This window comes from Xenopus tropicalis, chromosome 10 (assembly GCF_000004195.4).
Source record: "Xenopus tropicalis strain Nigerian chromosome 10, UCB_Xtro_10.0, whole genome shotgun sequence".
Classification (NCBI taxonomy): Eukaryota; Metazoa; Chordata; class Amphibia; order Anura; family Pipidae; genus Xenopus; species Xenopus tropicalis.
The window spans coordinates 23,438,162-23,456,243 of NC_030686.2; the positions used below are offsets into that span (position 1 = coordinate 23,438,162).

Here is an 18,082-nt window from a genome sequence, read left to right on the forward strand (position 1 = left end):
CCCTTATCCGGAAACCTCCGAATAACAGGAAGAGTATCTCCCATACAGTCCATTATAAGCAAAGATTTCTAATTTTAAATATGATTTCCTTTTTCTTTGTAATAATAAAACAGTACCTTGTGCTTGATCCAAACTAAAATGCAATTAATCCTTATTGTATTCCAACCAAGCTGCATGGATCCGTATTGGTAGCAAAACAATTTTTTTGCGTTTATTTAATGTTTAAATTATTTTTAGCTGACTTTAGGTTCAAATTACAGGAAGACTCCTCATCTGGCAAACCCTTGGTTTCAAACATTCCATATGTAGCCCACTTTATAACCGGTTGTGGCACTACCTGCTGATATTTCACTGGTTGGCGCTTCCAGGAGTCCTGAGCCCCGCTTACTATGGGGGAAGCAGGGAATTCTCTGATAAATGGCGTGCCTCCACCCAGGGCTCTGCTATGGGAGAACTACAACTCTCACCCTGGGAATTGATATGGTGTATTAACCCCTCAATGGGATCCACTGGCTTCAGGCTGATTGGCCCCTCCCTGGGGTAACTCCTTACCAGCTTGTAGTGGTCCTGGGTACACACACACGGGCTCTCCCCGGTACTCTCGCCAAGCAGACCCTCCACAGAGACTCACCCCCGGTACTACACCCAGGCTACTCTTTAGCAGGATCCTCTTTCTCTTGGAGACTATCTCTCCCTTACCTACACACTGTGTGCCCTAAACTTCCAGCTGATGTAATGCTGGTAGGATCTTAATCCTCTACACTCCTGGAGGGGCAATGCGGCCCATTCTTACCTACCACTCCCTCCATGGCACTCCTAGTGTGTCCTAACACAGGGAAACTACTATCTACTCACAGGGGAACTCCTCTCTCTAGAGGCTCCCAACTTAAGATGGCTCCCAGCACATGGCTGTTTCCCTTATATGGGCCTATGCACCACTCTCCTCTTTCTACATGGAAAATTGTGGCCGCAGTCCCTTGCAGAAATCAGCGCTTTGGTCAGAAATCGAGGAAAAAACAGATAAAAAACCTAGATTTCTCCCCAAAATCTCCATGGCAACTACCAAAAACTTACTAAACATCAATCTGCAAGTTCCCCTGAATAAAACAATACCCCATATGTATGGGTACACATAAAGACGTGGCCACCAAATGCCCCAAAACAGGGGCAATGCATAAGGGCAATTTCAGTTGAAATTTTGGGGGCTGCGCTCTATGTGCACTTCCTGCAGGTTTTCAGTGTTAACCCCCCCTACCTGTAAAATAACCCCCACAAACTATATATTTCTGAAAAGTGCACACCTTCAGCTATTCAGAGACACCACTCTCCTCTTTCTACATGGAAAATTGTGGCCGCAGTCCCTTGCAGAAGTCAGCGCATTGGTCAGAAATCAAGGAAAAAACACACACAAACCTAGATTTCTCCCCAAAATCTCCATGGCAACTACCAAAAACTTACTAAACATCAATCTGCAAGTTCCCCTGAATAAAACGATACCCCATATGTATGGGTACACATAAAGACGTGGCCACCAAATGCCCCAAAACAGGGGCAATGCATAAGGGCAATTTCAGTTGAAATTTTGGGGGCTGCGCTCTATGTGCACTTCCTGCAGTTTTTCAGTGTTAACCCCCCCTACCTGTAAAATAACCCCCACAAACTATATATTTCTGAAAAGTGCACACCTTCAGCTATTCAGAGACACCACTCTCCTCTTTCTACATGGAAAATTGTGGCCGCAGTCCCTTGCAGAAGTCAGCGCATTGGTCAGAAATCAAGGAAAAACCAGATACAAACCTAGATTTCTCCCCAAAATCTCCATGGCAACTACCAAAAACTTACTAAACATCAATCTGCAAGTTCCCCTGAATAAAACGATACCCCATATGTATGGGTACACATAAAGACGTGGCCACCAAATGCCCCAAAACAGGGGCAATGCATAAGGGCAATTTCAGTTGAAATTTTGGGGGCTGCGCTCTATGTGCACTTCCTGCAGTTTTTCAGTGTTAACCCCCCCCTACCTGTAAAATAACCCCCACAAACTATATATTTCTGAAAAGTGCACACCTTCAGCTATTCAGAGACACCACTCTCCTCTTTCTACATGGAAAATTGTGGCCGCAGTCCCTTGCAGAAGTCAGCGCATTGGTCAGAAATCAAGGAAAAAACAGATACAAACCTAGATTTCTCCCCAAAATCTCCATGGCAACTACCAAAAACTTACTAAACATCAATCTGCAAGTTCCCCTGAATAAAATGATACCCCATATGTATGGGTACACATAAAGACGTGGCCACCAAATGCCCCAAAACAGGGGCAATGCATAAGGGCAATTTCAGTTGAAATTTTGGGGGCTGCGCTCTATGTGCACTTCCTGCAGTTTTTCAGTGTTAACCCCCCCCTACCTGTAAAATAACCCCCACAAACTATATATTTCTGAAAAGTGCACACCTTCAGCTATTCAGAGACACCACTCTCCTCTTTCTACATGGAAAATTGTGGCCGCAGTCCCTTGCAGAAGTCAGCGCATTGGTCAGAAATCAAGGAAAAACCAGATACAAACCTAGATTTCTCCCCAAAATCTCCATGGCAACTACCAAAAACTTACTAAACATAAATCTGCAAGTTCCCCTGAATAAAACGATACCCCATATGTATGGGTACACATAAAGGCGTGGCCACCAAATGCCCCAAAACAGGGGCAATGCATAATAATGGGGCTGCAATTTATGTGCACATCTCAAAGCTTTTCAGACAAAATTGCCCCTTACCTGTGAAAAAAACCATATAAACTGTATATTGATTAAAAATAGACAACTTCAGCTATTCAGAGACACCACTCTTCTCTTTCTACATGGAAAATTGTGGCCGCAGTCCCTTGCAGAAGTCAGCGCTTTGGTCAGAAATCAAGGAAAAACCAGATACAAACCTAGATTTTGGTCAGAAATCAAGGAAAAACCAGATAAAAAACCTAGATTTCTCCCCAAAATCTCCATGGCAACTACCAAAAACTTACTAAACCTCAATTTGCAAGTTCCCCTGAATAAAACGATACCCCATATGTATGGGTGCACATAAAGACGTGTCCACCAAATGCCCCCAAACAGGGGCAATGCATAAGGGGAGGCTGTGCTCTACCTGCAGTTATTTAGTCTAAACACCCCCATACCTGTGAAATAACCCCCGTAAACTATATATTTCCAAAAAGTGCACACCTTCAGCTATTCAGAAACACCACTCTTCTCTTTCTACATGGAAAATTGTGGCCACAGTCCCTTGCAGAAGTCAGCGCTTTGGTCAGAAATCAAGGAAAAACCAGATACAAACCCAGATTTCTCCCCAAAATCTCCATGGCAGCTACCAAAAACTTACTAACCATTAATCTGCAAGTTCCCCTGAATAAAACGATACCCCATATGTATGGGTACACATAAAGACGTGGCCACCAAATGCCCCAAAACAGGGGCAATGCATAAGGGCAATTTCAGTTGAAATTTTGGGGGCTGCGCTCTATGTGCACTACCTGCAGTTTTTCAGTGTTAACCCCCCCTACCTGTGAAATAACCCCCACAATCTATATATTTACGAAAAGTGCACACCTTCAGCTATTCAGAGACACCACTCTTCTCTTTCTACATGGAAAATTGTGGCCGCAGTCCCTTGCAGAAGTCAGCGCTTTGGTCAGAAATCAAGGAAAAACCAGATACAAACCTACATTTTGGTCAGAAATCAAGGAAAAACCAGATAAATAACCTAGATTTCTCCCCAAAATCTCCATGGCAACTACCAAAAACTTACTAAACCTCAATTTGCAAGTTCCCCTGAATAAAACGATACCCCATATGTATGGGTGCACATAAAGACGTGGCCACCAAATGCCCCCTAACAGGGACAATGCATAAGGGGGGGCTTTGCTCTACCTGCAGTTTTTCAGTGTTAACCCCCCCTACCTGTGAAATAACCCCCACAATCTATATATTTACGAAAAGTGCACACCTTCAGCTATTCAGAGACACCACTCTTCTCTTTCTACATGGAAAATTGTGGCCGCAGTCCCTTGCAGAAGTCAGCGCATTGGTCAGAAATCAAGGAAAAACCAGATACAAACCTAGATTTTGGTCAGAAATCAAGGAAAAACCAGATAAAAAACCTAGATTTCTCCCCAAAATCTCCATGGCAACTACCAAAAACTTACTAACCATTAATCTGCAAGTTCCCCTGAATAAAACGATAGCCCATATGTATGGGTGCACATAAAGATGTGGCCACCAAATGCCCCAAAACAGGGGCAATGCATAAGGGCAATTTCAGTTGAAATTTTGGGGGCTGCGCTCTATGTGCACTACCTGCAGTTTTTCAGTGTTAACCCCCCCTACCTGTGAAATAACCCCCACAATCTATATATTTACGAAAAGTGCACACCTTCAGCTATTCAGAGACACCACTCTTCTCTTTCTACATGGAAAATTGTGGCCGCAGTCCCTTGCAGAAGTCAGCGCTTTGGTCAGAAATCAAGGAAAAAACAGATACAAACCTAGATTTTGGTCAGAAATCAAGGAAAAACCAGATAAAAAACCTAGATTTCTCCCCAAAATCTCCATGGCAACTACCAAAAACTTACTAAACCTCAATTTGCAAGTTCCCCTGAATAAAACGATACCCCATATGTATGGGTGCACATAAAGACGTGGCCACCAAATGCCCCCTAACAGGGGCAATGCATAAGGGGGGGCTGTGCTCTACCTGCAGTTATTTAGTCTAAACACCCCCATACCTGTGTAATAACCCCCCGCAAACTATATATTTCCAAAAAGTGCACACCTTCAGCTATTCAGAGACACCACTCTTCTCTTTCTACATGGAAAATTGTGGCTGCAGTCCCTTGCAGAAGTCAGCGCTTTGGTCAGAAATCAAGGAAAAACCAGATACAAACCTCTGTGGCAAATTAGAGAGGCTTCAGATGGGGTTTTTTGCCTTCCTCTGGATCAACTAGTAGTTAGGCAGGTTATATATAGGCATTATGGTTGAACTTGATGGACGTATGTCTTTTTTCAACCCAACTTACTATGTAGATTTCTCCCCAAAATCTCCATGGCAACTACCAAAAACTTACTAACCATCAATCTGCAAGTTCCCCTGACTAAAACGATACCTATGTCTGGTTGCACATTAGTACATGGCCGCCAAACCTGAAAATGCATAATATTGGGGCTGCACTCTATGCACCCTTTTTTTTTTGCCTGCACCCAAATGAATGGAATACGCTCGGGTGCAGGCACATGTAGCCGATATACGCATGAAAACGCGCGAGAATGCAAAGTCTCGCGTTTTCATGCGTATATCGGCTACATGTGCCTGCACCCGAGCGTATTCCATTCATTCGGGTGCAGGCACAAGTAGCAGACGTAGGGCTGAATTTTCGGCAAGCGTTTTTCCACTTGCTGAAAAAATCAGCCCTACGCCATGTGTGGCATCAGCCTAACCCTTGGCAATAGAAACTACCAGAACAATCTTAGCACCTCTGGACCTTTCTAGAACAACTGAAATCAAATGAAGTTAAAATGGAATAAAACCACTAAAAGCAATCAAAGAACAATAATTGCAATGAAATCGGAGGTAAGAGCCCTGGATCCACTAATGTCACTGCAAAAGCAACCTTTTTGGGGGCACTAAACACACAATAAAGAACAATGCAAAGATAAAACACCATAAAATCAGTAAAATTCAATAAAACCACCTAAACCAACAGAAGAACAATAATTGCAATGAAATCGGTGGTCAGAGCCCTGGATCCACCAACGTCACTGCAAATTCAGCACCCAATAGCAATACAAAAGTTACAGTGCAATAAAATAAAAAAACAGAAATCAATTATGAAAATGCCAAAAAAACACTAAAATGCAACCAAATAAATCAGATAATTATAGAGCAAGATCAGAAATAAAGTTTTAGTAAAAAAAAAAGACTGCCAAAGAAAGCAAAGAAAGAAAGAAAAGAAAAGAAAGAAAGAAAAAAAAAAAAAAAGTGTAAGTGTAAGTGTGTGTGTAAGTGTCTGCGTGTGCTTGGGAAAGTTGTAAATAAGTGTGTATGTGTGCAAAAGTGTAATAATGACAAAGATAGAAGAAAAAATGGAAAAAAAAAATTTTTTTAGACAGTTGAGATAGAAATAAGCAAAATAAACAGTGGTAGAGAGTTGTAGTTCAGCTTACCCAAGGCAGGCAGGCGATCAGGGGCGATCAGGGGCGATCAATCCAGCAGGAAGGCAGCAGGGGAGCTCCACCATGTCCAACGTGCGCAGCAGGAGTGAGGGAGCCGACAGTAGGCGGCGACTTTTAAAGGGACAGCAGTGGACACGTCATCAATGCGTGTCCACTGCTGTCATTGGCTGGAGCGACGATCGGTGCGGCTGGGGGACCCGGATCGGTGAGTATGTGCTGCTCTGCTCGTTGCCTAGGGGGATCTGAGGGGTTTACAAGCGCTGCGCTGCTTTAAAAGCGAGCGCAGCGCTTGTAAACCCGATAGTGCCATTGGACGTAGATTCTACGTTCTATGGCACTATGGTCCCTTGGTACCTAGGACGTAGAATCTACGTCCTATGGCACTAAAAAGGTTAATAATAAAACAATGCCTTGTCCTTAATTCCAACTAAGATTGACTTAATCGTTATTGGAGGAGAAACAATTTTACTGGTTTTAATTAGTGTTTAAATTATTTTTTTTAGTAGACGTGAGGTATGGAGATTCAGATTACAGAAATACTGCTTATTCAGAAAACCCCTGATCCTGAGCATTCTGGTCCCTGTACCTGTAATTTACTGTGTCCACATTATAATTTGTAGTGAAATAAATTAGTACTAAGTACAGGTATAGGACCTGTTATCCAGAATGCTCGGGACCTAGGGCTTTTTGGATAAGGGATCTTTCCGTAATTTGGATCTCCATGCCTTATGTCTGCTAAAAAATCATTTAAACATCATTTAAACCCAATAGGATTGTTTTGCCTTAAATAAGGATTAATTATATCTTAGTTGGGATCAAATACAAGGAACTAGTGATGGGCGAAATGTTTCACTGGGCATGGATTCGCGGTGAATTTCCACGTTTCGCCATTGGCGGATTGTTTCGCGAAACGGATGAAAAATTCGCCGCAGAAAAAGTTGGCGTGCGTCCAAAAATTGTCATACGCGACAAAAGAATAGCCGCAGGCGACAAAATGATAGCCACGGGCGACAAAACAATAGCCACGGGCGGCAAAACAATAGCCGTGGGCGACAAAAGAATAGCCACAGGCGACAATTTTTTGGACGCGCAACAATTTCACCGTTTTGCTAATTTTTCGCCGTTTTGCAAATCTTTTGAAAGATTCGCAAATTTTTCGGCGAAGTGAACGGGACAGATTTGCTCATCACTACAAGGAACTGTTTTATTATTACAGAGAAAAAGAAAATCATTTTCAAAAATTAGAATTATTTTCTTATAATGGAGTCTATGGGAGATGACCTTTCTGTAATTCGGAACTTTCTGGATAACGGGTTTCTGGATAAGGGATCCCATACCTGTAGTCTATTTAGTACATTATTGATACTGTTTGTCAAACTTTCTAAAAATATCTTCTCAGTGCCAAAAACTGGACAATTAGAAAAAGTTCAGTCCTATGAAGAGTCCACAACCAACAAGTGCAAATATAGTAAAATAAATTGAAAATATTTAGCAAGTGTTTTTCTTGCATGTATAAACATTGTCTGTTTTCACTGCCACTCCACTCAAATGCACATAAAGAAGCATTTCCAAAATGTAATTATTTTAATTCCACAGTTAGAATTAATAACTGTTACCCTTTATACTCTTTATTCATAATCTGCTATATTTATATGTAGACTCTCTACAAAAATACTTATCTATTTCTTTTCCATCAAGGATTTTAAAAGAATCTGTCACTGATGTAGGTAAATTGTACTACATTGAGTGAGTTTAAGGGGCCCATTTACTAAACAATTTTAAGATAATTTCATATTTTTTCTAACTTATAGAACATTTCGGAATGTATGCAAAAAGTTAGTTAAGAAGTTTTTCCTGCTTTCTGTTAAATTTACATTAAAAAATCGTACTTTGTGCAAAGAATATGAACATTTCAGAATTCATTAATGCTTTGGTTACACTTTCCTCGGGACTATCTTTTCACCAGGTTTGATCTGTCAAGTACCATTGAGCCCTATGGAAGGCCTCCAATGCCAGACATGGAAGGCATCGAAGCCAGAAAGGTTTTCTTGGCAAAACAAACTTTTCGGTGCGAAAATATTGTGACGTTCAGACCGCAATTGAGATATTTTCGTCCGAACAATAAAAGCATTTTTGAGTCATTTTAGAACTTCAGAAAGTGTTTTAAACCCAGAAAAAAATCGAATCTTAGTAAATGTACTCCTAAATGGAAAACAAATGGATGTCATGCACACCTCTATTATTATATTACTGTGCTCTAAAACAAAAAGTTTTTTTTTAAATTTGATTTAATATTAGTTTCCCTGGAGTTCTCCAACATCAAAATACTACCATTGTTTTTTAAATCTACTAATTATAATATAATAAAACATTATCTCTCTCTATTTGTTTCTTACTACTAAATTAATCAGTAGGATCAAAATTATATTTTTGTACACTCTGACATTTCTACTAAAATATCTTTCATGTATACAACTCATAAAGGAAATGCCACCCTTGTCAGCAGGTATTACAATGATATTTGAATCTCTGTCTACATTGCTGATGCTTTATGCTCCACTGCAGTCATATTTAGGTTTGGTCTGGGATTAATAATAGGCCCAGGCATTTTGAGCACACAGGGGCTGCTTCACAAAAGGTCGTTAACACTTAACGCATAATTTTATACGTTAAAAAGTGTTCTTTAAGTAACAATTCATCAAAGTCATTTCGCATGCGTTACTAGTCATTTCGCATGTGCAAAAACCTCAATTATTGCAAAGCATTATGTCAATCGCATTGTGATAATTATCTAATAGAAATAATAGTAAAGCATAATTCACAGACATATTTTAAGCGTTAAAAGCATGAAATATTGCAATAATTATTGTGAATATTACTAGGGTGCTACTAGACAACATTTCGGTTTGTGACCATTTGTGAATGGAGTTTGCAGTCGGATTTTTTCTTGAATGTGAACAAGAGAATCAAGTCTGTGATTGTCCTAGAATGATGCATCCCCGAGTTTTCAGGGAAAGATCAACTCTAGAGGGATTATCAGAGGAAGAAATAGTGAGGCGCTATAGATTAAGTAGAGCAGCAATCTGTGGCCTGTATGTGGTACTGGAGCCTTATCTGCAGCCACTAACACACAGAAGCCATGTTGTTTCTGGCATAGTCAAACTTCTGTGCTCCCTTCATTTTTTCAGAAACGGAAGTTTTCAAAAAGTTAGAGGGATATATGGTGGAGTGTCACAGCCCACATTTTCACGTTGCCTTGGGCAGGTCCTGGAAGAAATACGTTCAGTGTCTGGGAATTATATAAAGTTTCCCATCAATAGAAATGCCTGGAACACTGTAAAAAGAGAGTTCTATTGTGTCAGCAGCATCCCAAATGTCTTAGGTGCTATGAAATAACGCATAAACATATTGTATGCTTTAAAATATCACTTAAAAATATGAATATAACGACAATAAAATTGTTTTTTAATTCAATTTTTTAATACAAGTGTCCTTTTTGTGAATCGATCGTTAATTCTCCAAATATAAGAAGTGATAATATTTTTAACGCATGCTAAAAATACATCCCTCCCAACATTTTGAAAATAGAAAGAGGGACAAAAAGAAATGCCGCACATAGCGCGTGTGCGCCACTCCCATTTGACTAAATTTGGCAGGTTATTTAAAGTTTGAACACATTTCTGGGGGTTTGTGGCCTTGTTTTATGTGTTATTACAGTTTTGCTTAAAAAGGTGAAATTGCCCTTTAAGCTGGGAGTCTCAGTTCCCCCAAGAGACCTGTTTAGCTTATTAGTTACAACTGTATCTCAGTGCAGGGGGGGCTTTTTACCTTTCTGGGCTCTCTGCCAAAAGCCCACTTATTTAATTATAAGTGAGAAACAATGTTTCTAAGTGCAGGTGACGCTCATTAAGATTTCTGGGCTCCGCCAAAAGCTACTTTTACTTAAATTTGTATCTTTTTTAGTTTCAGTGCAGGAGATCAAAGGGAAATGAGGGACTTTTCAGTAAGAATCTGGGACTGTGGGTTGAGCTGTCAAAAGAGGGACTGTCCCCTGAAAATCAGGACAGTTGGGAGGTATGTAAATAAAACTTGTTTTTTTCAAGTCCTAAACAGACCCCCACCAGTTCGATAAATAGTGATTGTGTGTATCTTACAGCAATTCCTCTGGCATTTGCCAAAAACCACAGATTGCCAGCCTGGGCCTAGTACAGTTTGGGAATTTTATTGTGTAACCTCGATTTTATCAATAACTGCCTTCCCAGACTAGTACCAGTAGAACATGGGTTACACTGGACTCTCTCCCCCACAATGGGCCTTCGCTAAGTGGAAGAGGAAGGTAAGGGTGTTGTGCAACTACAACTCTCTTGCTGCTATACAGAAAAAAAAGACAGGGAGTGCCAGAGGTTCTTGCAAACAACAAAAAAAAACAAGTGTTTATTGAATATCCACTGGGTTTACTCACAATACAGGTTCTCAGGGGCCAATGGTACAGGCAAAATCACATGCAGAGTGTAATACAGGCTGACACTCTCTGAGGACAAACTTAGCAAGAATCTCCACCTCACCTCTACAACACCCAGTAGTGGCCTGGATCACTTCAGGGATTCCCTATTCACTGGGATCCATACACTACAGGCAAAATGGCCTAGGAGAGATACCTCCAAAACCCCAGTTCTATGTTGGAGTTCAGAACTGCTCTTTCTAGCTCAACTCTAGCTGCCTTACACTCCTAGAATATACTGGTACGGGAGCTACAATTGCCACTATCTAATGCCTCATTCATGGGTTTCCCCTATTTTAACTGGGCCTGTGCCCAGGCTCCAACCTGTTCCTCAGGTGGAAGCAAAAAGGAAGTTCTACTCCTATCCCAGTACTATATCAGTGAGGCAGTGAGTGGTCACCCTACCTGCTAGCCAATAGCAAACACATGTAAATAAACTTACTTAGATACAGCCCCTTCTGCCCAGCAACTAAGGGAACTGAACCTGTAAGGATTTTAAGCCATAGGGACCATTTAACCCTATGGGTCCCTCCAACTGGCAAACATTTTCAAGCCTTTACTTTATTCTCCTTCTAGGTTTCATGGGCTCTTTTAGTAACATACAACAGCAGGCACAAAACACTCTTCTGTTGTAGAGGCCTTTCAGGTCATTAAAAGTTACTACAGTTCTAAACTAGCACTAATAACTCTGGTGGTGTACTCACGGAAGTTGGCTACATGCCTGATAAAAAATATGATGAGTGTCTTAATGTTATTTGCTCTAACCATACTATATCCCTCAACCCCTTGTGTGTAATAGTTCATTGAGCTCTTCATATTGTATAGTTATGTAGTAGATAAAGTAAAAGTGGCCTTACATCTAGTTGATCCAAAGTAAAGCCAAAAACAAACATTATTTAAGCTGGCCATACACGTGGCGATCCGACGATGTTTCGTACGACCATCGGTCGCACGAAACATCGTCAGATCCGCCACACACCATTCAGGGCTGAATCGGCAGGTAAGGAGGTAGAAACAATAGGATTTCTACCTCCTTCTGCCGATTCAGCTCTGAAGGGAGAATTTTGGTCAGGCGCCTTCTATGGCGCCCGATCAAAATTTTCTAACCTGGCCGATCGACGAGCCGACCGATTTCAGCAGCTTCCTGCGACATCGGTCGGCTCGCTGACATACCATACACGCACCGATTATCGTACGAAACGAGGTTTCGTACGATAATATCGGTGCGTGTATGGCCACCTTTACTCCTCTGGTTCCAGGGCACAATATCATGCAAGATTACTATATTTACTTAGCAATTGCTCCAGATAGGTTTAACACTAGTGGTTACTTTTTGTAAAACTTCCCATTACTTTTCAAGAAGATGGTGCCAGAGGCAACTAATATTGGGGTGAAGCATTACCAAATATTTTTGGTTTAAATCAGAAGAAAAGGCTCTATAGGACACAAACAAATGCACTTATACTTTATTAATTCTAGAGGGTATTCTAGATAAGGGGTCTTTCCGTAATTTGGACCTCCATACCTTAAGTCTACTAAAGAATCAATAAAACATTAATAAAACCCTATGGGACTGTTTTGCATCCAATAAGGATTATTTATATCTTAGTTGGGATCAATTACAAGTTACTGTTTTATTACTACAGAGAAAAAGGAGATCGTTTTAAAATTCTGAATTATTTGATTAAAATGGAGTCTATGGGAGACGGGCATTCCGTAATTCGGAGCTTTTGGATAACGGGTTTCCGGATAAGGGATCCCATACCTGTTTTGCTGCATGCCTCAGTTAATGCTTGTGCTGAACTATCTGTCATACTGGAACAGAAAAGTAGAACTAAGGGTTCTTTATAGGTGGAATCCTGTTTTAGTGAATTAGCTCCCATTAAATTTAAATAGAAACATATATTACTGTTAAAAACTGTTTAAAAAAAAATCTGTGTATTTTAGAACAATCTAAATATTTAATCAAAGTGACATCTTACCTTCCGCCCACCAGTGTTAATACGTAATGGCGTTAAGAATGGATCAAAAATCATATGGCTGGTTTCTATGTTGACAGGGGACTGTCTTTTGCCTACAGCACAAAGGTTCCAGGCTGAATTTACCAAGCCCCAAAAGGAAGGCACTGAAAAAAAAAATTATATATGTAATTATGTAGTTAACATTTGCCATGAAGAGTTTCTGTTCTGTTAATATTTTTCTGTATTTAGAACAAAACACAACATACAAAAGTTAAAAAAAACTGATCTGTAAAACTGCAGTATAGAAATGCTTATTCAGGTTATCCTGCCACTATATAGATCATACATTGCTTTTTTGTGTTGAGATTTATAAAAATAAAAAGCCTTGAAACCTGCTGTGATGTCACAGAAGTCAATGGGATCTGTAGGTGAGCTCTTTCATGCATTCCACCGCAAAGCAAAATATGAGTTAAGTTTATTCTTTTCTATGGCTTTGCACTCACCATGCCACTGGTAGGAAGGCAAGTGAAATTTAACTTTTTTGAAAAAGCCATTGCAGGGAAACACAGGAGAAAATACTCATCTGTTAAGGGCCCTTAGGCTACAATTATCTGGACAATGACTTAAAGACATAATGCACAATCAGAACACAAATATTTTCTACAAGAAAGTCAAAAAAGATCTACACTTCTTAGGGGTGCACACATGTAGGAATAATGACAGCAGGTTGGCTTCATTAAGATACTCTAATTCTGAAGTTTGTTTTCCCAGTTAAATGAAGCATGTCCAAAAGAGCGCAAGTCTAATGTCTTCACCTGCTAAAACCAATTAAATTTCTAAATCCTGAGCAGTGAACCATGAAAACATTTCATTATACAGATCCACACAACCGTTCTGTATTTTACAGAAAACAATTTAAATTGTTTGTACATTACTGAAAAAATGTACATTCTGTTTGCTAAATTTGTATAAACAATGACACCTGTTTTTGCATTTTTAGGCTGCTCATTCTGAACATTTATTTGAAGTGTTTTGTTTACCTAACACCATCATTACTATTGCAAAGGTCAGTAAAAGACATAACATCTGTAAAAGAAAGAATTCCTTTTTGGATTAGTATAAACTATTTGCAATCATAATTTGGCACAATATATTCTTATATATCTATTTATATCATGTATTTATATAGTTATATAGAAGAATAGAAAAATAGGTGCTTGAACTCCCAATTTACAAGTTTACATTTTAAACTATCTATATAAAAGGAGCAGACTTCTGTATCAGTTGATGCCCACCATAACTCACCATTTAATAAAAAGGAAAATGGTGTACTAATCACATCAATAAATTTTGCTCCATCCCTACATGTATTAGTCCCAATAAATTTTGGCAAAATGAAATGACTATTTTCAGTAAGTACAGTATCACGCCCATTTTTAAAATACATTTCTTTCATGTGAATCTCTGTAGACAGTTCTTTAGATGAAATGTCTTGATCATTGAAATACAGTTTGCGATATAATTACACAAATAACCTAAATTAGAACTTTATGAATGTTAATCTGTTTATTTATAAGTCATCAGTCCTGGAGAGGAGAAAATGACTAGACTCAGTAATTGAATAATGACAAAATAAGATGCTAATTAGTAGAAAACATAACAGTAAATGATAACTGCAGGGAAGGAGCACATAACATCTAAAATACTTGCAATATAAATTAAAGGCTATTTAAACCACAGGCAATTGGGGAGAATAGCAAATAGCTCAAATTACAGAAATACACACTTTTTTCCAACCTACGCACTACAAGTCTGTTTTTCCCAAATTTTCTTGATGGGGTTTCTTTGAATTAATCTGGTTTTCTCCAACACTCCAAAAAATATAAGTGCAGGTCCACAGGCTCCTGGTAGAAAGCACGGTGTATATTTATTGCACCAAATATGCATTGTACTTGTGCCAGGTCCAACTGGCATTATACTTAAATTTACATACATATTCATTCATTCACTCACTCATTCATTTATTCTTTATGAATTATACATATCCGTGGAAAGGGAGATAAGATGGGTTTTCGTGATCCCTTGAGAAAGCGCGTATGCGCTAAACACATAGGGTTAGAAAAGCCAACCCGGGCAGAGCGATTATCTATGTCATTCTTTCAGGGCCTAGCAGCTTACACGTTGGAGTCGGGACCAAAAAGAAAGTTGGTGTACAGACTAGGTAGGAAATAATCAAGTTTGCTGGGGGTTAAGAGGGTTTGTGGTCGTTTGTGGTCGTTTCCAGGCAAAAGATCAGGGCAGGCAGCTCTCAATCATAGTCAGGAGTCAAATCAAGAAGGTCAGGAGCCAGAAATCAGTCAATCAGAAAGCTTTTGGGAGGGGTAATAAGGAATAGGGTACTTGAATACATTGCAGATCACAATATTATAAGTTTGTGCCAGCATGGTTTTATGTGGAACAGATCTTGCCAGACTAATTTAGCCGCCTTTTATGAGGAGGTGAGCAGGAAGCTCGATGCTGGAATGGCAGTTGATGTCATCTACTTGAACATTTGATACAGAAACTCACAGAAGGTTAATGATAAAATTGAGGAATATTGGCCTAGAACATAATATTTGTAATTGGATAGAGAACTGGCTGAAGGATAGATTACAGAGGATGGTGGTAAATGGAACATTATCTATTTGAACCAGTTTTGTTAGTCGGGTCAGTCCTTGGTCCTTTTTAACTTGTTTATTAATGACCTGGAGGTAGGCATAGAAAGTATTGTTTCTATTTTTGCTGAATTGTGCAAAACTATCCATGCAGGATGCTGCCACTTTGCAGAGCGATTTGACAAAATTGGAAAACTGGGCAGCAAACTGGAAAATGAGGGTCAATGTGGACAAGTGCAAAGTTATGCACTTTGGTAGAAATAATATAAATGAGAGCTATCTGCTAAATGTTAATGTTGTGTGTAGAAGTCTCAATTATGCAGAAAGGCTGGCCAAGTTCGAATTGTTTACATTGGAGAAGAGGTGCTAAATGGGTGATATGACCACTATGTATACATATTTAAGGGGAATAAAATATACATTCTCTGATGCTATTCACCAGTAGATCCAGCAGACACAAGGGCAAGGGGTTTCAATCTTCTCGTCTTCGTTTGTATCAGGTAGCATTTAGGCAGGTTTCATTTAGACCAAAATTTAAGAGACAAAGTGACATTTAAGCTTTTTAATACACTGTATAATGCCTTAATTATTTTTCTTTAATATTGTCAAAATAATCTTTTGCATGACTGAAGCCCTTAATTGTTTTAATTTTGTCAGAGATACCGAAGACATCCATGTCATCTAAAGGTACTATTTACTGCAGCACTGTTTGGTGTATGTGAGTTGTCCCACAGAGGTAAAAGCTTCATTTGCCTCTAGCTAAAATGGGAATTTGTCATTATAATGAGAATTCTTATTGCTGAATTTACACACATAATAAACTTCTGATAAGTCTTTTGCTACCCATATTTGACACTACATGAAATAGCATACTTCATTTATGTGAGGGTTTTTAAAAAGGAACATCTGTTGTTGCCTCTGGGAACATGAATTGTGGGAATGGAAGTGAATTAAGTGATCAAAGAAGTCAAAGTGGGAAGGTTAATTTTTAATTTTCATGAGGTGAGCCTTTGAAAATAAAGTCTTTTGTGTAAATAAATATGCAGACAGTTCCTGATTTGTTTCTTTAGCATGGGTACAGAGAATAGTAAGATCACTGTATGCTTAATAAATAATTAAACCAAATCCTAAGTGTACATAATTTTTTTTATAATTAATTTTCCTTAAAAAATGTGCTTTTACCTAAAATGTGATATTTTTCTTTTTCTTTCTGTGTAACATAAATTAATATATGAATGTTATTTAGAACATACATTTATGGGCTTGTTTCTTCTGTAGCCATGTCTAAATATTTTTCAATTAATAAAATATAAACCACATAAACTGGGAAAACCACAGATCCACACAGATGCTAAACACTAACTAATACATTTTTTTGACGCTTGTCATTTTGTTCTGCTAATTTTTCGGCTTTTCGTTAATTTTTTTTCTCTAATTTTTCGCCCAAGAGAAATGGGACAGATTTGCTCATCACTAGTGACAAGCCTCAGTGCGTGAGCAAGGCAAGGGGGGAATGCTAGGAAGGAAAGGCAGGTTATAGTTATAGGGGATTCAGTTATTAGAAAGGTGGATAGGGCAATCTGTTGTAAGAACCTTATGTGCCGGACTGTCTTCTGCTTGCCTGGTGCTAGGGTTCAGCATATGGTGGAATGAGTGGACAGAATATTGGGAGGAGCTGGGGGGAAGACCTAGCAGTCATCATACACATAGATACCAATGACAAAGTTAGATGAGTGGGGAATAACCTCAAGAATGATTTTACAAAACTGGGAGCTTAGGGAAATAAATGCATGGCTGACAGATTGGTGTAGGGAGGAGGGATTTGGGTTTCTGGAGAACTGGGCTGATTTTTCAATCAGCTACAGGCTCTTTGCCAGGGGTGGGCTGCACCTCAATGGTGCAGCTGCTTTGGGGGAGAGGATGGCTTTTGAGGAGATTATAAACTAGGCACGAGGGGGAATGTGCAGCGAGTAATTCTGTGTAACACAGGTTAGATGGGGTAGTGGGCATAGTAAGGAATAATTGGGGAGGAGACTTGTACTGATAATGACAGGGTACTGGGGGTACTGATAATGACAAGGAGGACAAGAAGTTGTGTATGCAAAATACTCATGTTTGTACCAGTATTGAATGAATGTTTACAAATGCAAGGAGTCCAACTGGTAAAATGGGAGAACTGAAGGTGCTGGCACTGGAGAGGAAATATGATGTAATTGGTGTTGTTAAAACATGGCTGACTGAGTCATATTACTGGGCATATAGGAAGTTATACTTTGTTTCAGATGGACAGAGGCAATATAAAGCTATAAAGTCAATATAAAGAAGGAAGTGATGGAAAATGAGGGAGCTGAAGCCTTATGGGGTGAGCTTTTCATAGTCCAGAAACTGAATTGTGTAGGCTTGCTAGAGCCCCCCCTAATGTGTAAGTGAAGAGGAAGAGACTCAACAGCAAAGGCTGCTGGTTTGGGGCAAGTAATAATGGGGGGCCCCAAAAGGACATCGATAAAGACTGGGACTAATTGGTTCCCTGCTTTATGAAACAGTAAAAAATGTGCCAGCAGTCTTATTACCAGGTTCTTGCCTAACTAGTGTGTTACATTTACAGTGGTGTGAAAAACTATTTGCCCCCTTCCTGATTTCTTATTCTTTTGCATGTTTGTCACACTTAAATGTTTCTGCTCATCAAAAACCGTTAACTATTAGTCAAAGATAACATAATTGAACACAAAATGCAGTTTTTAAAT

General features: G+C 39.4%; 1 protein-coding gene across 1 annotated transcript in view; it reads right to left on the reverse strand.

Annotated features, from left to right (window-relative positions):
• ca10 (carbonic anhydrase X) overlaps positions 1 to 18,082 on the reverse strand; it is a 156,898-nt gene that overhangs the window by 69,328 nt on the left and 69,488 nt on the right. The window contains exon 3 of the mRNA XM_031894778.1: positions 12,706 to 12,848. Coding sequence (XP_031750638.1) covers positions 12,706 to 12,848 — 143 coding nt within the window. The remainder of the gene's footprint in view (positions 1 to 12,705; positions 12,849 to 18,082) is intronic.